Source organism: Fringilla coelebs (assembly GCF_963513975.1).
Source record: "Fringilla coelebs genome assembly, chromosome: Z".
NCBI classification, from domain to species: domain Eukaryota; kingdom Metazoa; phylum Chordata; class Aves; order Passeriformes; family Fringillidae; genus Fringilla; species Fringilla coelebs.
In genome coordinates, this window is record NC_140031.1 from 45,635,287 (window position 1) to 45,659,791 (window position 24,505).

The 24,505-nt window shown below is 35.9% G+C and overlaps 1 protein-coding gene across 1 annotated transcript in view; it reads left to right on the forward strand.

Moving 5' to 3' along the window:
* ADGRV1 (adhesion G protein-coupled receptor V1) overlaps nucleotides 1-24,505 on the forward strand; it is a gene marked incomplete at its 5' end in the record, with an annotated part of 277,332 nt that overhangs the window by 82,134 nt on the left and 170,693 nt on the right. The window contains 24 exons of the mRNA XM_084224720.1: nucleotides 296-415; nucleotides 593-815; nucleotides 1,284-1,488; nucleotides 2,431-2,577; nucleotides 5,122-5,377; nucleotides 8,322-8,530; nucleotides 9,087-9,257; nucleotides 9,651-9,833; nucleotides 10,563-10,742; nucleotides 11,369-11,533; nucleotides 12,766-12,883; nucleotides 13,165-13,288; nucleotides 14,418-14,556; nucleotides 14,695-14,880; nucleotides 15,145-15,377; nucleotides 15,882-16,030; nucleotides 16,124-16,322; nucleotides 16,903-17,119; nucleotides 18,210-18,449; nucleotides 19,825-19,974; nucleotides 20,833-21,306; nucleotides 22,047-22,190; nucleotides 23,441-23,612; nucleotides 23,991-24,126. Of these exons, the coding sequence (XP_084080846.1) occupies nucleotides 296-415; nucleotides 593-815; nucleotides 1,284-1,488; nucleotides 2,431-2,577; nucleotides 5,122-5,377; nucleotides 8,322-8,530; nucleotides 9,087-9,257; nucleotides 9,651-9,833; nucleotides 10,563-10,742; nucleotides 11,369-11,533; nucleotides 12,766-12,883; nucleotides 13,165-13,288; nucleotides 14,418-14,556; nucleotides 14,695-14,880; nucleotides 15,145-15,377; nucleotides 15,882-16,030; nucleotides 16,124-16,322; nucleotides 16,903-17,119; nucleotides 18,210-18,449; nucleotides 19,825-19,974; nucleotides 20,833-21,306; nucleotides 22,047-22,190; nucleotides 23,441-23,612; nucleotides 23,991-24,126 (4,540 nt within the window). The remainder of the gene's footprint in view (nucleotides 1-295; nucleotides 416-592; nucleotides 816-1,283; nucleotides 1,489-2,430; nucleotides 2,578-5,121; nucleotides 5,378-8,321; nucleotides 8,531-9,086; nucleotides 9,258-9,650; nucleotides 9,834-10,562; nucleotides 10,743-11,368; nucleotides 11,534-12,765; nucleotides 12,884-13,164; nucleotides 13,289-14,417; nucleotides 14,557-14,694; nucleotides 14,881-15,144; nucleotides 15,378-15,881; nucleotides 16,031-16,123; nucleotides 16,323-16,902; nucleotides 17,120-18,209; nucleotides 18,450-19,824; nucleotides 19,975-20,832; nucleotides 21,307-22,046; nucleotides 22,191-23,440; nucleotides 23,613-23,990; nucleotides 24,127-24,505) is intronic.

Below are 24,505 nucleotides of genomic sequence, written 5' to 3' on the forward strand. Positions count from 1 at the left end.
CTCTTTAAAAGTGTATATTGCAGTCCATAGGTTTCTTTGCACTTGACTGTTGTCTGCTGGGTTTTTTAGTGTTCTTATATGTGAATGTGGGCAGAAAAACCCTTAAATTATGTCATGGACTAAATCATCTAATGAGAAATCGTGCTATGGAGTTATGTAAGTAAAAAGGAAGATACAATCACTGGTCTCACTTTGTAATTAAAGCTGCCAGTCTCTGCCTTTGAATGGCCACCAGTGTGTGATTTAATTACAGGCAGCAATATAATGTAGGTTATGTAAATTTTCCTCTTTGTAGAAACTGGAAATTCTGAAATTTTCATCTGGGAGACAGGGCAGTCTACCTTCAGACGCTTTCAGTCTCTTCCAGTCTCGGCTGTAAGAAACATCCATGTTTTCATCCCTCCTTCAGGTTTAGGTAAGATTTTGTTTATAGTACTGGAATTGAAGAAACACATGCATTCAATTTTCATATTATTTATCAGATTTTGAGAGATACTTTTAACAATTGAGCTGCCAGGGGCATTTCTGATATTACAAGAAATTTTAAATATATCCCTGAATATTTCTTTTTTCTCTTCCTTGCTCATTGTAGTTCACATCCTCCTCTCTGGTAAGGACACAACAGCACTGTACTCCTGGAACTCGGAAGGGAACCAGTTCTCTCTGATGCTGGAAGCCCCATATGCAGATCATATAACTTTCACTACTACAAGGTCTCTGAACTCCAGCAAGAGTTTGATTGCTCTTTCCGTTGAATCTAGCTCCCAGATTTATGAGCTGACAACCATCTCCAACCAGTCAGATTTCATACCTAGGTAGGTTTTTTGGTTTTTATCTCCCAGCTCTTGAATTCCTTTTTCTGTGGTAGTCTTTTTGTTACAGTGGAGACCATTATAGACTCCTGTGTGTGATGTGTTTATTAGCACTAAAGAGAATTTTTCACAGATAACCTTAGGATAACCTGAGGTCAAACTCCTCACAATTTGCTTTAAAATATGTAATAAAAGGATTTGTAGTCAAACTGGATATTGAAGCTTTTATTTAGAATAAATGAAATTACATTACATTAATAAGAAATATCAGTTACTATATGTTCTATTGTAATTAAGAAAAAAACCAAACCCAGCACTAATCCCACAACCTTTAAACCTCATTGATCTACTCAGGAATATAAACAACAATTTCAGTATCAAAAATGCTCTTTAGATTTTCAGTAGTGCTTTCAAAGTTAGTTAATCATATCCTCAGTTTATAATTACTTGATGTGTTTGTTTGTATGCTAGTTCAGGTGAATTGATATTTGATCCTGGAGACATGGAAGTTGTGATAGCAGTCAATATCCTGGATGACATCATCCCAGAGGAGGAAGAATGTTTTCAAGTGCGTCTGAAAAACCCTAAAGGAGGTGCAGAGATTGGTGTCCACAGTTTTGTTAACATAATTATTCCTCCCAATGACAATGCCTATGGAGTCATTGCATTTGCCCAGGTAAAACTTTTAAGGTAAATCATTAAAATATGTATATATAATTTCTGAATATCAGAACACAAACATACTAAAATTGCATGGGACAGGATTTTTTTTCTAAAGTCTTGTAGCAACTTGAAAGAGAAGGGCTTTGGCTTCCATTTAGCATTGTTACTTGGTTATATAGATGACAGGTGATAGAAACTCAGTTCCAGTCTGTCCCTGTTGTGGGGTTTTTATAATCTCCTTACATTTAGAATAACCCATTATTTTATCAGTTTTATTTTGCAGCAACCTAAAAAATTAGTTATCAGATGGCATGTATGATATCATCATAGTCTTTATTGGTTGGTTAATCAAGGGGATTAAGTAAAGATTATTTTCCTCTAAAAGAGTTATGCCACAGGATGAGCCCATCTGCCTAAACAAAATAAAAACTTTGGAGAAAGTATCAGACTAAAGGTATTATTTGGAGTTGTTGATTCTTAAATTATCAAATATTGTAGAAGTTATGTAAACAGATATATGTACTAAATGCATAATGAAGATATAAAACACAGAAGAATCATCACTGAGATGAAACATTGTATCTGGACTTGTGTGAGGAGGATGGATATTAGTAAAGTAGCAACAGTAAAAATATGTCTGTCTTGAAAGCCTACATGTTTATTTGCTTCACATGATTTGGACATAAAATATTGTACTCAAAAAAAAAAAAAAGAAAAACCTTGATTTTTTTAGGATGAAGAGGTCTGACATTTCATAAACACAAGAATTTGAAATTTGGACCTGTTGAGTATTAAGTTATAAAAATTTAATCAATAAACTTGCATTTAGCTGCTTAATAGTAGAATAATTTATGGAAGCCCAATGTCTCTGCCCCCCTTTGATTATCCTGCTCCCTAAAGAAACTTGTCTTTTTGAGAAAATAATGCTTTGGTTCTGCTGCTGTATGTTTTCCAGAGTTCTTTATTTAAGCAAATTGAAGAAATGGAACAGGACAGCTTGATCACTCTGAATATTGAACGTTTAATAGGAACATATGGACGACTTACAGTAGAGTGGATCACTAATGGGAGCATAAGTGATGTATTTCCAGCTTCAGGAATGGTATTTAATAATATCACTATTATTGGGGAGACACTGACTGTATTGTCTTGTCATCTTATTGCAAAAGTTCCATGCCTTCTTGGTGATTTCTCATGGGCAGCTCCTCACAGCACTGACTCCTTCTTCTTCACAGTAGAGCCAACAAACTCCAACTCTCTCCTCAACCAGTTAACCCACTGTTTTGTAGCACTTGTCCTCTCATTGGACACAGCTGTGGCCTTTTAAGGGCAGGCCTGTTCCTAATCTTTGGTGATTAGTACAGCTGCAACTCCTCAGGTGTGAGACTACCTTCTGTACTATCTTTATTTTCTTACATTCTCCACATTGTCTCAGACAATAGAGAAGATGTACTGAGTGAGAAGGACAGTACATGTTAAATTGACCCACTTTTCTGTTAATCCCTGCTTCTTGGTTCTTTCCAGTGATTCAAACGTTTTGTGCTTCTGGCTGGCACATAATACAGTGGTATCACTCTCACACTTCTAGAACCTGATGTTGCAATGCTGTCCAGGCACAGGAGATGTGTATCTGTAGTATACTAATCCCATTTTCCTTTCTTCCTGCTGTGAGAGTCAAACATAGTAACTCACTGCTGTGAGTTACTATGTCAAACTGTTTGCATAGGTGGGAATCTGGGAATGTTTGCTCTCTGTTCTGACCTTTTTAATACAATGGAGAACTTAAGTGGCCCAGAGAATATGACAAGTCCCATTTCTATTCTTCTGAGACTTTTAGATTCTCAGACATGTTCAAACCCAGTTTGTCCTCTGGCCAAAGCTCTTTATATGCCCTCGGACTGGCAGGAGCCAGTTTCTGTAAATCAAAGTCCTCCACCTTCTGGCTGTCCATAGCAGACAGAAAGCCCCAAAAATAGTGAAGAGAAAAATAAATGAACTGGAAATCAAGAGTGCCAAAACAATCATACTGAAATCGTTAGATTACTCCTTTAGCCTTCCAGCCACCTACTATATGAGTACACTGCATAGCTTTGCATGCAAGAGTCAGAAAGGATAATATTAAGTGGCAATTTCTGTTTGTCCTACACATTATGTGTAGACTATGTGTTTCTAGACACATCTTTCATGTTGAGAAAGACCTCATCAAGTGGCAGGCCCCTTGAATTTAAAAATACAAATATAGATAGACAAAGCATGTATCAATCATTTTATCTGAAGAAGAAGAAGAAGAAAAAAGTTGAGTAGCCATTTTTTCACATAGCAATCATTTTAAGAGATATATGTTCATTATTTTTATATGGATATATGTGGTCTGTTGACCCTAGCTGTCTAAAAACCCCCAACTATTTCTCTCTTACTCCCCATCTCAGCAGGATGAGGAGAAAGTAAGGAGAAAAATATTGAGATAAAGACTGTTTAATAAGAAAAGGAAAAGCCATTGTTTACCTGGATTTCTTCAGTGTTTTTGATACAGCTTGCTGTGGCCTTCTTCTAACTAAATTAATGTGTTATTGCTGTCCCCAGGGAGTGGTGGTAAATAGCTCCAACTGGCAAGCTGTCACAAGTGTGGTTCCTCAGGGATCAATATTGGACCCAACATTGTTTTATATCTTCATAAGTGATGTAGGTGATGAGATCAGGTGTACTCTGCTGAACTTTGACAATGTGAGGAAGTGGACTCTTTGGAGAGTCACCTAGTAAGAAGACCTGGGTAGGCTGGAAGATTCATCAGGAACAAATATTGCACTATGAAAAACATAATTCAGGAGTGCAACACCCACTGGCATCTATCCTGACTGGGGATTAGCTCCAGGGAAAGGGACCTGGGGATTCTGCTGGTCAATAAGCTCAATATAAGTGAACATTGAGGCAATCCACGAGACTGTTTCTGGGTTGCATCAACAAGGCCACTTCCAGCAGAGATAAAGCAGTCATTAGCCCACTCCGCTGAGCACTTTTTGGGCTACAGCTGGAATTCAGTGTATAGTTTTGATCCCTGTTGTGGAAAATAGATATGGGCAGGCTGGTAGGGTCCAGAGCTGGTCACAAATGTGTTCAGAGGACAGGGAAGCCTGTCATATGAGGAAAGGCTGAGAGAACTGTTCAGCCTTGAGAGAAGAAGGTTATGGGGAGACCTTATGTTTGGACCATGTGTCAGTATTTAAAAGGTGGTGACAAAGGAGAATACTTTTTACAAGGAGTCACATTGAAAAGACAAGGAGTGATGGATGCAAGTTACTCCTGGGGAGATTCTCACTGGACATCAGAGAAAACTTTTTCATCATGAGAACAATCATCCATTGGAATAACCCTCCCAGGAAAGTTGTGGACTCCCCAAAACTGGCGCTTTTAAGATTGAGCTGGAGAGAATGCTGGACCATCTTGATTAGATTGTGGTACTGCCAAGAAAGATTGGGCCAGATAATCCTTGTGGTCCCTTCCAACCTTGTATTCTGTGATTCTATAAGATATGTATGTGTGTATGTAGATGCATTTTATAACTAATGGAGTTTACAGAATAAACATCTAGGTTTACTAACACTGACAAGAAATTTGACTTTTCCCCCTCTTCCTTCTAAAACTTTAGGTTACATTTTCAGAAGGCCAGGCCCTGTCCACAATCACCCTGACAATTCTCGCGGACAGTGTTGCAGAACTTTCAGAGGCAGTGGAAGTCATACTCACCCGTGTTACCACTGTGGATGTTCAAGACAGCACAAAAGGAGCTGTCATTGATCCTGAAAGAGCAAGAGCTATACTTAGCATTTTACCCAGTGACTCTCCACATGGTGTGGTGGAATGGCACACGGAGTCTCTCTTTGTTAAAGTCACAGAGCCAGAAGGTAAATCTGTTTCTTGATTCTTAGGAAAGAATGCATGTTTTTTCAAAGTCAGCATTGTTGAAGCTATAACACTGGTTACATAAATGTATACATATATGTACATATATACATATATGTATATATTCTATATATATACATCAGCAGTTTTTTATTAAAGTTTTTTATATATCAACAATATTTTATTATTTATAGCATAAATATCCCTTAAAATATGTAACTGTGCTGTATTTCACATTGCATACATCAGTATTCTTCAGCCATTCTTGTTTGAGAGGTAAGTTGCAAATCACTAATACATAAAATACTTCTGTTTATATGAAAAGAGGAAGTTGCTCATTTAATGGGATTGCTATATTGTTTAAAATAATTTGCATAGAAAGACTTTCCTCTTGAAATGGCTCAAAAAGAGAAGTTTTTTGCTCAGAGGCCTAGGGGAAGGAAGGAAGCAGAGCAGGACTCAATTCTACTTCACAAAAAAGCTGTTATTTTTCTGCTTGCAGTTGCATGTTTGATTTGGTTTTCCTTCCAGGCACAAGCTGAAAAAGATCTCCCAGGCCGTTGGTCAGAGGAGAACTGCCATGAGGCTCAGGCTTCTTCCCATTCTCCTGGCTGAGGGAGCTAGCTGGCATTTTTTGGGGCTCTTCCCACAGCTACCTGATAGGCTATTCATACTTTAACAATGCAGTGAGAGTTTTCTAACAATTTAATACTCTGTCCATATTAAAAAATTAGATATACAAAAATAGTTTTTACTCATCAGAGTATATTTTCACAGGTAAAATATTCTTACATGTTTTATTTTCAGGTGAATTGGTGTTACTTCTTTATTAGCACCTGGAAGTAATTAACGGGATTCTTGTTGATTTCTTATACATAATAAACATTTATACTTTGAAGTTAGGATTCAAGGAAGGTTCCCAGCTTCCACTGGTTGCGCAGATTTTTTTTTCCCTAATCTTTAGCTGTTGTACTTTTTATGAATTATTCACAAGTTCTGTCTGTGAAATAATACCTGGTTACAGTAACTGGTTTGAAGTGCAAACCTGTTTACATTTTATCCGTTTCTACTTCTCCAGTCATAAATGCGCCACTTTTAGTCAGATTATGTGTTCCATTATTTATTCTATAAAATTACAAATCTGCTCTCCCAGAAGGATGCTGAAGCCGACTGATACAAGTCTATTTAACTTCTACATTATTTGAGTTAAGGAGATGTGACATTTACAGCCAGAATGACTGCCCTCAATACCACTTTCTGTGTTAGAATCAATAGTAATGGCCTAGACATGAAAGGCCAGGCAAATTATTGTGATAGAAATTTTGAAGGATAACTGAATAAAAGTAGAAGTGTTGAAGTAATAATTTGTGGAACACACATATAAAACTGTAGATATTTAATATCTTATTCTTCTAGATCCAGTTTTTCAATGCACAGTAACTTCAGAAATAAGTACTGTTTTGTATGTTCACATCACTTGTGTGTGCTCATCTGCTTAAGCCCTAGAATTCTCCAAGGACTGTTGTGTCACTGAGCAGAATTGAAGCGTGTTCTAACAAGCAGCTCCAGCAGTTAGTTGAGCTGAAAATCAAGCAGGCCAAGGGCTAAAAAATGGCTTCCATAGGGCTCATCCTAGTCTCAGTTCTCTTCAACATCTTCATGAATGACTGTAGCATGAAGGGAGGTGGGTCAGAGACAGAGATGACACACACACCTAAAGTCCATGTGGCAACAGAGTTTATTGTTTGAACCCCTCTTTATAAAGGGGCTTTGAAACAGTCTAGATAGCTCATTGGTCTGATGTTTTAATGCTGCCCATCTCCTAGACAAGTGAGATGTCTGTAGCTTAGGATGAAAGGTAATTGATTTAAGTTCCTTACTGTAAACCCAGGGTCCAGTTTATGGAACCAGCTGGTTTTCTTATTCACATCCAAATTAATTGCCCAGTACAAGTCAGCTTGTACTGTTATATACTGTGCGAAACTACTTGAAATCCAGGACTCTTGGGGATACTAAGTTTGCTGACATTAAATTGGGAGGAGCTCCCTTGAGGGCAGAGAGGCCCTGAAGAGACACCTCAACCAATTAGAAAGACCTTGACAAATTACAGCACTGGGCAATCATCAACTGTAAGAAGTCCAACAAGGGAAAGTCCCAGATTCTGCACCTGGGATGGGGCAACCCTGGATGGATGGACAGACAGACTGGGGAATGAGATGCTGGAGAGCAGCACCATGGAAAGGGACCTGGGGGTCCTGGTCAGTGGCAAGTTGAACATGAGCCAGCAGTGCCCTGGCAGCCAGGAGGGCCAAGCGTGTCCTGGGGGGCATCAGGCACAGCATTGCCAACCAGGCAAGGGAGGGGATTGTCCTGCTCTGCTCTGCATCGGGACAGCCTCACCTCGAGTGCTGGGGGCAGTTTTGGGCACTTCAGTATAAGAAAGATATTAAACTATTAGACAGCATGCAGAGGAGGGCCATGAGGATGGTGAAAGCCTTGAGGGGAAGTCGTATGAGGAGTGGCTGAGGTTATTTGGTCTGTTCAGCCTGGACAGGAGGAGACTGAGGGGAGACCTCATTGCAGTTACAACTTCCCCATGAGGGGAAGAGGAGGGGCAGACACTGATTGCTGCTCTCTCTGGTGCCCTGTGATAGGACTTAGGTAAATTGCATGAAGCTGAGTTCAGGCAGATTTAGGTTAGACAGCAGGAAAAGGTTTTTTACCCAGAGCGTGGCTGAGCACCGCTCAGGGTGCTCAGGGAAGTGATCACATCACCAAGTCTTACAGAGTTCAGGAAGTATTGGAACAATTCTCTCAGGCCCATGGAGTGTCCTGTGCAGGGCCAGGTGTTGGACTCTGATGATCCTGATGGGCTGCTTCCAACTCAGCATATTCTATGATTGTAAAACAATAGTATCTTGAATTTTTTCTATCTCCTTACTATAGGGCAGGAGAATTCAACTACTGTTACTCTACAAATTCTTCGAGAACAAGGATTTGTTGGGGATCTTGCAGTTCATTTGAGCACTGCACCAAACTTTGAACTCCCCCCCTCCAATCGAGCAACAGAAAATGAGGATTATATACTGGAAAAGAAAACAGTAATTATGGCAGAGAATGCAACAACAACTTCTGTTATAGTCACTATTTTGCCTGTGAGTAGCCTAATAATTTCTTGAGCTATTAATATCTTTTAAGGAAATGGAAATGGTACTGATTTTATACTAGTAGTATGACTTAACATTCTAGAAATGGCTGTGCTGGGACTCTTGCAGCCATCTCTTCAAAAACAACTTGCATACTCATCACTGGGAATGGGCCAAATTCTTTGTTTGATTATAATCCCAAAATTTACTTACAATAATGAAAAAGATTATGTATATTTTTAAACTATATTTAGAATGGAGATACTGATTTTCAAGTCATGGCTTGGTTTCTGAGACCTAGCTGACTTTCTCATAGGTAGCAGTAACAGGTAACAGCCAGCACTGCTTTCCTCTGTTCTTACAGATCTGGAATCTGACTTGTTAGCTTTGATTTCAAAATCTCAGCAAAAGTATATTTTCATCTTTCATATGGTATGAAGCCAGGGATTGTTTATATGGTCCCAAATACTGAGAAGTTTTGAACAGTAAACAACCTACAAGTAGTCAACTGTATTATATTGCAATGTATCATTAAAAAAAAAAGACATTTAAAACTTTTTTTCAGGACAATATTCCAGAATTACAAGAAGTATTTATAATCAATATTACTGATGTGCAGCTGATCACTTCATCTGAAGGACAGCCAAGTGTGAAGAGGCTTGGATTAGAAATAGCTGAAATAACAATTGAAGAAAATGATGATGCCAGAGGAATATTTAATTTTAATGTTACAAAGGTAAATAAGTCTGAATGAAAAACATGTAAAGTGGCTTTCTAGCAAGACAGTCTGACTTCTCAGATGACTTCTGAAAGTGTTCTGATAGGCTTTATGATACTAAATTGTTCTGGATAAAATGGCCAGATACCAGACAAACAATTCTTTCTTAAGAAGTTTGTCACAAATAATACACAAAATTTATTATGGAGCTGGCATTGCTGAAACCAATGTAATAAAAAGGGATGTCAGGAGGTCATCTAATTCAGATTTTTGCTCATAGCAAGGTCAATGCTAAGGCCAGACCATTTTACAAGTATTTCTTCACTTATTTTTAACTGCCAGTCAACTTGGAAAAAAAACAAACCAAAAACAAGTTTGTTGAGACACTGCAGTTTCTTTTTGAATGTACAGGGTATCACTGGAGCTGTTTCTGCTTATGAGGTACCACCACCACAGAATGTACTGAAACTCCCAGTTGTTCGACAGGCTGGAAGGTTTGGGTCAGCAACTCTGTACTGGGAAGCCATTCTTTTAACTGCCAGCTTTGAAGACTTCACACCATCATCTGGAAATCTTACATTTGCAGATGGGCAGGTATTCACTTGCTGAAAGTTTACCTGACTTTGGGTTACCAGCGTAAGATTTTTTGTGTGTTTTCCTCTATCAGAATTTTCACTGAAAACATATTATTTATGGCCTTATGTATATGAATGATGCTCCCAGCTTCAGTTTTTTAACATGCAAAACCAGAATATTCAAAACTATTGACCAAATAGGCTTGTGTGTCTTTGATACTTTGGCAAGTGAGGACATAACTTCTAATAATAAACCCTGTTACACTGAAAATTTGTAGCGAAATCCATCTTCACTATAAATTCTCAGAATAAACCTATATGTTTTCTTATCTGGGTTCTACGCAAAGTTTTAAATTTCATACTGCACCTTAGAATACTTACTGTACACAAGGGATTTTGATTTTAAGTGAATATAAGTGATCTTTGGCAAAGGGAAGGATATACATAGTGTGCAGAATTTTGACTGAATATTGACAATATTGTCAACATTCACTTTCTACTGAGTACCAAAGCAGAGTATTCTGCTGATTTAAACAAACAAGATTTACATTGATGGACTTAAAAACAACTACTGAAATTATATCTTCTTATTATAAATACACAATACATAAGAAGAAAAATGAACACATGAGCATTGTCTATCTATTAGTAGATACAATTTACCTATTTCAATTTTTTTTCAAGCAATTCACAGAATATTATAAATGAAGCTTTGTTGCTTTTTTTTTTCTTTTTAACATTTCTACAGGCTACAGGAGAAATAGAAATTACAATCATAGATGACAGTGAAGTTGAATTCCTTGAGATATTCAAAATTGCCCTGGTGAGGGTAACAGGTGGTGCAAGACTTGGGAATGACACCCTGGTAACTGTTGCTATTCCACCAAATGATTCTCCTGTTGGGGTATTCAGGTTTGAAGAAAAGAATGTGAGTTTGATTTAGGCTGCACTCATTTCTGCTAAAGTTGGAGTGGGTTTGTGTCACTAACTTATGGATGATTTTTGTAAGCCTTCACTGGAGTAGAAGATGTGATTTCATTGAAATTATATTAGTGCTTGTCTTTGTCTAGCTGTGTAGGATGGTAGTAACAGTGAGAGTGCTGCTGCATGAATATAGATTTCTGTGTGACTAAATCAATTTAATTTGCTATAATAACAATTCAGGACATCCTAGGTAGAATTTTTGATGGTCTCTATAATAATCTGCATTACTGAAAGGAAAATTTGGAAAGAAATTACAAAGCATATCTCATCTTCTGTGTCTGCTCTCCCTTTTGCTGGTACTGAGCCTGCTGGTGACATTGTCTGTAATTGTTTTGGATCATAGTGCATACAGAAATCACTTGAAGGACTAGTCCTTGCTACCAGAATTCAATGCTCTCCTTACACCTGTTAGGTTCCTGTGCATCTTCCCTCCTACTGTTCAGAATTGTCATCGATAATGTTTTCCATTGTTTATCTTAAACATGTACCCATGTAATTCGACATTATCAATGCAGCTTTTGACTTTTTTCCATACAGCCTTTCCCATATTCTCCTTCTCTTCCTGCACAGGTAACTGTGAAGGAACCTGAGACACTTAATGACCCTGCTGCAGTTGTTTTGCTCAATGTAAGTCGAAGTCAGGGAGGAAGAGGAGCTGTTACAGTGTTATGGATTCTTGAGGAAGCAGCCAGATATGATCTGACCCCTCTAAATGGTACCCTTCATTTCAGTGAGGTATTGCAACAACTTATTTATTTTTAGATTTATAAATACTTCTTCTACTGGTGTGTATTTGTATGATTGTTGTTACTTGTTGATAGAAGTATGGGGTTACTAAGTATTATACACTAAAAAAAAGTCAGTTTGAACTGGTGGGGTTAGAAATATTTAGGCTTCTTTCAAGATGCAATGGAAAGCTGACATGCTCTTTTAATGTAGCATAATGTAATCATCAGGAAGGTAATTCTTCAAATCTCCACTGGTTTTACTATTAAGAAAGAGAAATTGAAACCTACCAAACGAAAATGATGATTACAGAAACACTTATTCCACTAAAGTATCAAGCATCTTAAAAAGAAAATTTGTATTGAAAGGGTGAGAAAGAAAAATGAATGCTAAAAATCTGCAGACTGAAAAAAAACCAAAAAAGCCATAACTTTCAAACTAGACAGTGTTATTTAATTTGTCTTTCATGGCAGGTTACAGCTCTGAACTCAGAGTTAAATATTATACACCGATACTATGTTAGTATTTATATTTTACAGTCTACTCAAAATATTTAATGAAGAAAAGTATTTTAGCAGAGCATAATCTATTTTCTCTCAGTATAAACTTTTTTTGTCATTAAATCAATAGGCACGCTGGTTGTTTTACTTTGAATCAGCTGAAAAATAGATTTGTTTTTTTCTGGTAAACCCATCAGTATTTGGCAAAGTTTTGCTGTTATTTCTGTGCTGGTAGGCTTTGACATTTTGTCTTGAACATTTATATATGCTTGAGTATAAGCATAAACTGTGTATGCATCATATACTAAATTTATATATGTGTTTTCCACTTCCCACTTACAAAAATGTAGATTAGGCAGAAATTCAACTAGTATATCTAATCTTAATAATGTGTTAACCCTTAGAATATGTCTGTAATATTGAATAGACAGTTTCTCTATAGAACATTTCCTCTAAGTAAAAAAAGCCCTATGTGAGTACAATTTCAAAGGAATTTCAATCTTTATTTGAAAATAGAGAGGATATTTTCAGGGTGGCCCACAATGTTTGAGAGACAATTTTTACTGACTATTAATCTGTGGAAATTTCTACCAGATCAGATAATCTGAGGTTTTAAAATACTAAAGAATATGTCAAGCATTCTTAACACTTGATATGTTAAAAAAATTGTTTTAATACTGTACTTTTTGTTTGATTTCTTTTAATATATATCCATGTCTTTCTGGTCTTTACATGATGCAGAATGAGTCCCAGAAAGTGATTATTTTAAATGCAATACAAGATGGTCTGCTGGAGGGGAATGAAACATTTACCATTCAGCTAGTCTCTACTGGTGATGCAGAGATATCCCCCGTAAATGGTAAACAGTTAATTCAGTATCTTCTGGTTTTAGATATTCAATATAAGAACTATATTAAGTCTATTCATATTATTTTAGTCTGCAGTGCTTAAGTATTTTGCAGGCATCTAGTTGGTTGCAGTTTTGAATGTCAGTCTTTTTCCCCGAGTTCCTTACCTGAAGAAGTCAGAGAGTTCCACAGGCCCTCTATGAAGCAATGTTTAACCATTCATGTCGCAAAATTTACCAAAGGTAAATTGCTTAGTTTTCACCTACCATGAGAATAATTTTTCTCTTCATAGGTGTTGCAACCATCACTATTATGGGAGATGAAGGAGCTTCTGGAGTGGTTGGGATAGCCCATTCATCCAAGCATGTTTTGATTGGAGAACCTTCAGGAAGTTATAATGGAACTGCTCTTATTAGGTGGGTAAATCTCTCTTTTTTTAAAGAAGGAGCAACAGCCCAGATTCAAAAGCTATGAGACCCACATTTGGCAATTTATTGAGTACTACATTTTATCACAATTTCTACAATCAGTAGTATTTTAAAAACTAGGTGATTAAGGAAGGGTAGAATATACCATGTGTGTATCCTTTCAGTATTAATGGGGAGGTCCAAATATTTCTTTCTGTCTTCAAGTTATTTACAACACCAATGCACCAAAGGAAAGAGGATCTTAATCAAAGGAAAGGGGTAAGAAAATGTGACATTTGAAGGTGCTTTGTGCTTTCTAGAATTTGATTCAGGATTTGTGCCTGAATAGTATTTCAGCAAATTGTTATATTCTAGCATAAACAGTGTGGGAATGGTGGTTTTGGTGGAAACAAGATGCAATTGTTTTATTCAGTCAACTGAAAACAGAATGAAGAGTTTTAGATTCTTAGAAGAATCTTCTAAGAGCATTGGAAAAAAAGATTATGACACTTCCAGCAAATATAAAGCAGTAGAACACCTTCTGGTACTGGCCCAAGGAACCCAAAAGACAAAACAATGCTTTGTGCAAGTAGTAGTTTAAGATACATAATTGTGTTATGTGCAGAATGTGCAGACAAATCTTTACTGTGACTTATCCAAGCATTATGTTATTAGTAGGGTTTTAGACAAGTAGCAGACAGAACATATCATAGAAAATCTCAAAGTATTCTGGTATCCGACATCCGCCTTATAGATAAAATTGCCCTTGGCATTAACCTGATATCCAATTTCCCTTCTATTTTGTATGTCTATCTCTGAAAAAGCAGCATAGAATGAAATCAGTTTTCAGGTCCCATCTTTGGGCTACATCTGGAAAGAACCTTGAAAGACCTCTTGGTAAAAATACAGCTGGAGATGCCTCCAAACACAGAGAAATAAAAGAGAATTTCAGAGATGTTCTGAAAATGCCTGAAAAGGGAATTCTTATGTTCTTAGTAGTGATTAAGTACATTAAAACTTAAGCTATCATAATGCTGATAACATTTTTTCCATGCACAACAGTATGATATACTATCTCTGTATTGGATATTAAATAATAAAGGTAAAAATAAAATCTGTGTTTTTTACTTACCTGCAGCCTGGTACGTGGCCCAGGGATTTTTGGGGAGATCATAATATATTGGAATATAACACCTCCTCATCACACAGAATTTATTGAGGTATCGGGAACCTTGACCATGCGAGATAGGCAGTCTGCAGCAGTTGTTCTAATACAGGTATATGAGAGATCTGATATCAGTAGCTATTTCAAGTACTTTCTTTTATTTTCCTAGGATCTTTGCTGAAAATTATTTATATCTCTCTCTCTGGAAACGGTTTAAATCCTTCTAGCTGTTGTTGGTTCTTTCCTGTAGGCCGTAGATGACAACTGTCCTGAGGAGAAGCATTACTACCAGTTTCAACTAACCAGAATCAGTGATGGAGGACTCATAAATGAATCTAGCAGCCGAGCAAATATTACCATGGCCGCCAGTGATTATCCATATGGAGAGTTTACATTCTCCCGTGAACTATTGCAAACAACAGAAGATGAAAAATGGGTATTAGATTAAAATTCTTTCTTATATTAAATTACTGATAGATATCAACATTGTTGCTAGAATTATGTTCAACTTTAAAAAGAAATTAAATCAGTCTCTAAAGTGACTGTGGCTACCTGCTAAACTACATGTACTCTGTACTTGATAAATCATATTGCTTCTACCTGACAGAACCATTGAAAATATGACTTTAGAACATCTTGTTAAGGCAACTGTAACAGAAAACAAAGACATTTTAAAAAGAAAATATTCTCTTTCCCTCAGGTTAACATCACTGTTGTGCGTTCCAAGGGATCCTATGGCAGAGTGCATCTTTGCTTTCAGATAATAAATGGGACTGCAGAGGAAGGAACGGATTTTACTCTGACAGTAAGGGAAGTGGTGTTTGAACCAGAGGAGAAAAGTAAAATTATTTGGATTGAAATTCATGATGATGACTTTCCTGAAGGTCCTGAAAACTTTTCATTGGTGATTACTGAAGTGGAACTCCAAGGAAGGTAGGGTTAGAATTTCCAGTTGATTTGTACAAGCAGAAAAACAAACTATATTTGGATTCTGATCTACCTGAATAAAATCACTGCTAGACATTTCATCTGCTTTACTGTAAAATTTTGTAAGAGAGCTATAATTGTAATCATAATAGAAAATGGATGTATGGTAAACCCCGTTATTTTAACATTAGTATAAAGATGTTGCTGATTAAGATTTAATAAAACTTAAAATCCATACATTAGATACAAATTGCGAGGTTGCAAGAAATTTCATTAAAAACATGAAATGAGAAAGAACAAATGAAATATACACATTTCTAGTAATAATTCTTGCAAACATAATAATATGAAGAAATGTGACAAAAAGTCATCAGTAGTAACTGTCAGAAAGTTAAGTTATTTGCAGTAATTCAAAAATTGTCACACACACATCTTTATACTTTCACAAGAAGTTTAAAATGTATTTTTATGTTGCTTTTTTTTGGGTTTTTTTTTGAATGATCTTGCAAGTGGATTTGATTTTACTGTAAGAGAGAATGGTCTACAGGTGGATCAACCTCCAATAATAGGAAATATCTCCACAGTATGGGTCACTATTGCAAAAAATGACAATGCTGAAGGTATCATAGAATTTGATCCGCAACATGTCCTTCTACAGGGTAAGCTTACCATAAGTTCTCACTATATTTTGGAAGATAAGTCTTTGGCATGAATTTTGAAATCACATAAATTTTTCTCACTTATTTTTATAGTGGAAGAGGATGCTGGATTAATCATGATTCCTGTTTTGCGAAAGCGTGGAACTTATGGCAATGTCACGGCTGATTTTCTTTCTCGAAGTATTTCTGCACTTCATGGTGTTGACTATGTCATTCATAATAATACTGTAATTTTTTATCATGAACAGAACCTGTCTTTTATTTACATCTCTATTATAAATGATGAAGAAAGGTAATTACATTTTCAGATAATTACCAATTTACTAATTTACTTCTGATTAAGTATTTTTTAGCATGCACTAAAAAATCTACCCATATGTGTGTATAGAGCTTGAATTGAAAAGCACATTTCTGCAGAGCTAAAAAATCACCTGAGGGAGAAAATCACGTAAAGAGGAAAAAAGAAGCTGTTATATTACAGTGTCATAGTTCCTGTTAAATAGTATACAATCATGCATGCAATCAAATATGATATTTAATTACAATACAAGAAATGTTGGTGTCAACAGTACTGCTATGAAGAATAAAATATTTTTCCATATTTTTGTTTAACTTAACGCTAGTAGAAAATAGGATAATGATAGAATTTCAGAATTGTGATATCTGAAATATTTTTATTTCAGATATCACCATTCTATGCAACTAGAAGAAATCTTCTACCCTGCACCTATGGAGATGGTTTCTTAATTCCTTTAAACACATTCAGTTGGATGCATGATTGAATTACTAAGTACAATTTTAATTTTTTTTTCATTTTTTTTTCTTTTCTCTCAGATATCTCAGAATGTCTTTTTTTTTTTTTTCCTGTGCAGTGAATTTGCAGAGCAATTTGAAATCCAACTGACAGGAGCTACTGGTGGAGCCGTCCTGGGGCTCCACCTGGTGACCCAGGTCACCATTGCGAAAAGTGACTCTCCCCAGGGCATAGTCCGATTTCTCAACCAAAGCCAAATTATCCTTCCCAACCCTGATGCAATCACAACGGTGTCCCTGGTGGTGGAAAGAACTGGGCGGTTGGTGGAAGCACAAGTGAGTCTTGCCTGTAAAAGACTAAAAGTTTTCCAGTGACTATGTCAAAAAGCTCCTTCATTTTGCTCTGAGAGCTTTCTTAGTAACTGATTTCTAATAGAATAGTTACAGCTTTTTGTTAAATATGAATTGCATATAGCTGCAGTATAACAGAAAGTGTTGTTACCCTTTTAAAATCCTCTTTCTTCTGCTTCCCTTCTTTTATTATGGCATTGTGTACATTGTTTTGAGCTAGCTCCTAGTCCCATGAAAATTATAGTTAACTTCATGTACTACTACTAGTTTAATTTAATTCGGGAAATTGCTTACTATGAGTTTTGCTTACTAGAGTATTTTTTAACTCTATACAGGCCACTTATAAAGTAAAGATATAAATATAAAACATGGTAGGCCTTTCATAGTCTTGTCAAATAATTGGAAAATTTGCATTTTAAACCATGAACTCTTCTTGTCCATATATAAAAATTGCCTCAATCTTTGACTTTTTCTAGAAGTCTTTGGAGAAAAGCAGAAAACACTTAAATTAACAAAATAATAATTGTGAAGTCCTGAATATAACCTCCTTAAAAGCAATCTAATTTGTGGGAATTGCTGGAAATGCTGTGGCTTTTAATCAGGCTGAAGAAATAAGAAGGATTCATAATTTTCTTCAAAATCTGAAGGATTAAAAACTTTTATGATAGAAAATATTTGTCATTTTTAGATTTACCATCACTCTTCAAAGGGAAATGGTTTTGATCATGAATACTGATGTGGAAGTTTTGCAAACAAGTCACGAAAGCAAAATAGACAATGGCCTTTGTGATTCTTGCTATATGCTAAAGAAATCTTAGTTTCTTTTCTATTATTAACATCTAGAATTTAATACTCTGGCATTGTGACTAACACTTTAAAATTCCCATTTAGAAATTGACATGTTTACTTTTTCAAAGTATATTTTGTCCATAGAATTAATTATGACTATTTTGTATCCTGTATTGATAGCAAAGATTTAAACATAGCTACGTACTTTTGGTACTCTGTCACTTTTCCCCTAGGGATGCTGTTATAAGTATCACCCCTCTAAACCTGAAACTGATCTCTTCCACAGATTAACTGGGATATTTTGGGACCCAATTCAGAAGAGATTTTGTCTCCTCTGAATAGTGACATTGGTGACCCTGTGAATGGAACATTCTATTTTGAAGAAGGAGAAGGAGGTCTGAGAACAATTAATCTACAAATCTATCCTCATGAAGAAGTTGAAGTTCAGGAAACCTTCATTATTCGACTGAGCCTTATGAAAGGTGAAACAGAAATAGATTCTAAGGCAAACAGCATTACATTAATAGTAAGTTATTATCACTTCTCTTTCTTCAGAGATTTCTGTTGATATTGGTATTTATTCATGCAAAGCTTTTAAAAATGAATCCAAATGATTACCTAGTCATTTGACTTTTTTGATCTTTGTACTACTTTGATATATTTTGTTCAATTCTGAAAGAAAAAAGGCAGAGAATCTATCAGTAAAAATTGGAATAAAAGCAGTGAGCTGGCTCTCCTATTTGGAGTTTTTATAGTTCTCTTTGGAGAGAGCATGAATTGAGCCCACATTTCTGTGTCCATATGTTTGTCATCTGTTGTGGTTTAAACCCAGCTGGAAATTAAACCCCACTCAACTGCTTCCCTTCCCCTACCCTCTCTTGTGAGAGAGAGACAAAAAGCAGCTTTTCTGAGTCAAGATAAGAAAAACTTGAAAACACCAAGAGATGAGAAACAAACAGTAACAGCAAAAACATTAATGACCAAGGTATACAATAGAGACTCTGGGTGATTTACACACAGGTGCTCACCGCCAAAGCTCTACCAAGACAAAGACAAAATGTCTTTTTTCCCTGAGCAAATATAAAACAGCGATGAACCAATCATCTACACACACTCGTCCTCAAACATGAGACAGCAAAAAACGATGATGGACAAACTCTCCAGGCTAGAACACTTGGCCTGCACCAACCATCACATGTGTGTGGTAGGTAATAGTGATCTGGACATGCCCACACAGCACCAGGCTCTGACCCCTCAGAAGTTGCAAGTAGGACATTCTCACTCGACATGTCTTCAGAGGAAGGGAGAAAATCTGACTTCTCATAGTACAAGAGAAATGCAGTGTTTTTGAGAGTTATCACTTACAAATCGGCTCTAGGGATACTGCAACTAAGAAAATATTTATAAAGCTGCTGTAAGAAGCTATCAAAAGAATCTCTCCTAAAAATGGTATTTTTATTTTATTATCTGGTCTGAAAGGTGTTGATGGAATTAGCTCTTATTTCCACAGTCCCCTTCAGGAAGTCATGTTACCCCAAATTCTTTTTGCAGCTAATGGTTCATGGAGATGGATATGGATGAGTTCTCTTTCCCATAGTTCTGAGTTTGCAAGCTGATAGTGTTAGAAGAGTTTCTGTATACTAATTCAAGGTGCCTGAGCATTTCCTGCTTTAGAATCAAAATATTCAGATGTAGTATTTGAAATAAAACTCTGTTCTTTTCCTTCTTGGACAGGGGAACTGAAAAGTGAAAAAGGAACATTCAAAATTTTTTCTGCTGTGTTTAGATCTAACAGATATGTGCCCCTGTAGCATCCAGCAGTGAAAATATCAATCGTTTGAACAAGAATACAGCTCATACTACATTTCTATTTTTTAAAATCTTTGTTTACCTTTTTACAGATAGAGAAGTTTGGTGATCCAAATGGAATTGTACAGTTTGCTCCTGAATCATTAACAGAGAGTAATTTTGCAGAACCCTCAGGAGACGAAGGGCCACAAAATATTACGCTGTTTGTCAAACGAATTCAAGGCATTCTGGGGAACATAACGGTACTCTTACTCTTTTCCTAATAAAAAATGTAATCTGAAATCATCCTTGGTGTTGCTGTATGGAAAAATATCTCATTCTGTGCCTTTCCATTGCTTGTTTCTCAAATTAATTTTTTTTTTAATGTTGCCTTTTAGACTGAATTTAGGAAGGGCTTAGCCCTAGTACTTGTGGTTTGGAGAGTAAAAGTCAATCTTCCCTGGCCAGGGGAAGTAAAAGAAAGACAATACTGCTGTACTGCTCTCACTTTATTTCTCTCACAGTTTGCTTTTGTTGGGAGAATAAGAGACAATACTTTCATAGTGAGTTGTCTTTGATATCATCGCACTTTACTTTTTTAGACAGAATCAGACTTCCTCAGACTTTTCTGAACCACCAATGTAAAAACATTGCTTTTTACCTAAAGTTGTTTAGAAGTTAGTGTTTTAACAGGAACACATTTAATTTAAAATAAATTTATCAATTAATAGAAACATCTGCTGTGTTTAATGAGGGTTCATTCCTTTCTTATGTGAGGAATAGTGGAAAGAGAAAAAACAGCAAGGGTGTTTTGGTGAGAAAATAGAAACACTTTTTGAAAAATGTTCATAAATTCCACATAATTTTACATAAATCTTCTGAAACTAGATAAAAGAAATATTTATATTCTTAACACTGTTAATGAAATAACACACTCTTTTGAAAGATAGTCTGTGTGATAGGATGTTATTCCTATGCATACCCAAAGCAATTGTTATTTTACCCATTTAAAAGCAGTCTGTTCCTTATCCTATCTATATTGAATCCTGAATTTGCAAGTTTCTGACTTTGGAGGTAATTTTTATTTCTTCTATGTTTTGCATTTTCTATACTAATTTTAGGTTTACTGGCAAATATGTAGTGAATCTGACATCACAGGTGACTTTCTTGAGACAGAGGGATCTGTTGTCATTGCTGACCAGCAGAGTACAGCTGAGATAATTATCTACCTGTTACCTGATGATGTTCCAGAACTGGATGAAAGCTATGAGGTACAGCTGATTTCAGTGGAAGGTGGAGCAGATTTAGACCATGAGAAAGGAGTTTCAAAGATCACAGTGTTTGCAAATGATGATCCTCATGGAGTGTTTGCCCTGTACTCTGATCAGCAGTCAGTATTGGTAGAAAAATCCCTGGATCGATATGTTCAGATTAATGTGACTCGGCATGCTGGGGCATTTGGAGAAGTGATGGTTGAGTACCGTGTCATATCCCTTCATGACGAAGCACTAATTGAACCCAAGAATGAGGTGGGATTCCTCACAATAAAGGACGGTGCCAGCTTTGGAGTAAAAAGAGTGCCAATAAGCAACCAGGTGTGTATTACTCTTTTAGCTCACATGATATCTGTCGTTTCCATTTGTTTCATCACAAATAAGATAAAAAACTCTCACTAATATCAACTTTGAAGAAGCAGCAAAGAGAGTCTTGGTGTTATGAATTTCCTTTTTACGGAGTAGAACTGGATTTGAAAATCAAATTTTCTGACAGTAATTGCAAAATCACTGTTATGCATGTGTTCAAATATTTTATGTTTCCTTACATTGTTATTTTGTGTTACTATGAGTTCAAAATCTTATTATTGTATGAATGCAAATATTTTCTTAAGTTTCTTTGGATTGTAAATAGTGATCTGTCATTTGTGACCAATGAAGAAAAAGATAAATGTACCTGCACTCTTCTGTGTTTCCTTGTTGTTTGTCATTTTTATCACAGTCTTACATTCATTCTTGCATGCTCTTACAACCATCTTAAATATTTTTAATCCTAAGGATTAAAATCAAACCAAGGCCCAGTGTCTCAAACACAACTTTTTAAAATGGCAATAGTTGCTTTACAAACTCATATTCCAGCAAACTGCTGGAAGATTACTTTCACAATATTGATGGCTTAACTGTAATTCTTTGAGAAACATAATCAATGAAACACTTGTCTTGATAATGCTGATTTGTATGTAAGCAAACAAGAATCTGCAGGTTGCTTTGTTAACACTGTTGGGTAATATTTTTAGTGGAATTAAATTTCTACCTTTTTAATTAAATTCTCTTTCTCAAAGGCATTTATTTTACTGGGCTTGAATTTTACTCTGGAACTTACTAATGTAAGCCTGGTTAGGGGAAGTGCCAAGGATGTGCCTAAAATATTAGGAATAGCGAAGTCTGCTGTACTGCTTATTCCTGAGGAAGCTGCCAATTCACAGGTCAGTAGCCTGGTTGTCATGTCATGTTCCTATCACAGAAAAAAGGTACACTTCACTGCCAAAGCTACCTGTTATAAGAACTCAGTGAAGTTTTCATTGTAATCAATGTGATGGAAGAGATCATTCCCGTTATTACTTGCACTGTATGTTATTCTTTCCTCTGATAAAAATTCTTATAGAAAATTTTAATACAATTGGAAAAGGCCTCTTCATATATAAAATGTAAGTAGTGTAAGTATTTACACGAAAGGGGACTTCTAAGATTTAGAGGAAAATAAGTAAATCTGGACAACGTTTCTATAAGTATGGCAACCTCAAAGCAGAAAATAGCATGAATTCAGTATTATGCACAAAAAGAGATGGAATATATGTTGGGTGTTAATGCAGATGTCAGTAAATTTGGTAATCATTCAGTGATAAATTTTCCATTTGTCTATTTTCTATGAGTGGGAGAAAAGATAATTTTGTACTTTGATATGGTATATGTGCTACCTTTCCATTTGTTATGTCAGGCAAAGGCATCACAAAGTTTTAACTCTTTAATTTTCTTGAAGTTTTTATTTAATGATTTTTATTATCTTTAAGCATTGTTGTTGTTTTTAATTTACAATTAAAACTGCAACAATTAAAACTTAAGTCAAATAGTCTTTCTGAATACTTTTTACAGAAAGACTATTGTATACCATATACTATTATATATCCATTTATCATTGGTTTTAGAATATGCAAATTATCTTCACTCCTATTTGCTGCTCAGAGAAAAAGAAAAGTAGATCAGAGTAGCAAGAATGATTTTGTGTACAGTGTCATGGGGTAACAACATACTTTTCATTGGATACATAATTAATAATTTATTTTAGACCTAATTATATGTATATATCTATATATGTAGGTAGAGAGTAGTACATTTATTACCTGTGAGCACTGGCAGCAGGCTTGATTTAATTTTCTTCTAAACAAGAGACAAAGATTGTATTCACTGTTTTCAGTACTGAAATGTCACTCATAGTTGTTCCTTTTCCCTGCAATCTCATTGCCAGAAATCTAAAATTTGCAAGTAGTATTAAAGAGCTCATATGAGCTATTTCAAGAGAGCATATTTATATGTCCATAGATACATGCACATATATTTATGTAGATACATGCATCCTTATTGTAAGATGCCCATTTTACAAAAGGTACTATGCTTTCATGTATGTTATTGTCCATTTTTATTCCATTTTCTGAAAAAATCTACTATGTTTCCACAGGTTGGCTTTGAATCTGTGATATTACGACTTACAAACATTATAGCAGGGACAGGCCATGCCGTCATAACCAGAAGAGGAGTTTATGGCTCTGTTGTAGTTAGCTGGATTTCAGGATGCCCGCCAGACCTAGTCAGTGACTCTGTTAAACTAGGCAATATTACTCCTCCATTTGGTGAGTAATTGCTGCAACAAGTTATGCACAGCTACAAGGACAATAGCTATGACAGCTGCCTAAGTGATGATACCACCTTTTAGTTATTTGTACCTCTGCATGTTTCCATTATTAATGAAGAGTCATTAGAATGAAGTCATGTGATCCAATTTTTATCTGTAAGGGACATATTTACTTTATGAGAAAAAACAACTTTTCTTCATAGACATAACGCTATGCCCCTGAAGGACAGTATTCTATAAGAAAGACCCTTATCATTGAGATTTCTTTACCTCAGTAGAATGGAATTGTGACTAAAGTTCCTATGTCAGTGTATTTCCAGGTAAAAATAGAATTCCTGTTTAGTGATTTTGACTGTCTCAATCATTCTCTTTTCAGGTACTGTTGTATTTTCCTCTGGAGAGGGAAGTAAAGTGATTTCATTTCAGGCTACTCCAAGCCTAAATAAATCTGAGACATTTGCCATCACTTTAACAGCAGTGCACAGCAATGTGTCTGGTGGGGCTCGCCTGAGGTAAAGATATTATTTAAACTTTTGAGTTGCACTGATGCTGTAAGAATTATTACATGTATAGAGGCATATACCTCATACAAATCCCTATTAAATTATAGGTATCTAGCAAATTGATAATTTGATAGCTTTTTTGATAATTTCTATGTCTTGTCTTACATGGAAACAAATGTCAGTACTGCAGATCTGGTCTGTCTGAAACAGGCTTTTCTTCAATTCCAGTCTGTTTCCTGGCATTGGGATCTGAGGTACCTAGAATGTGTCTAGAATGTGTCTAGAATGATGGAGACAGTTAGGAAAGACAGCTAGGTTGAAGAACCAAATCAACAGTTTTAACCAGGAAGCTGAAGAATAAAATAAACTGTCAATTTTCAGTGTCCCT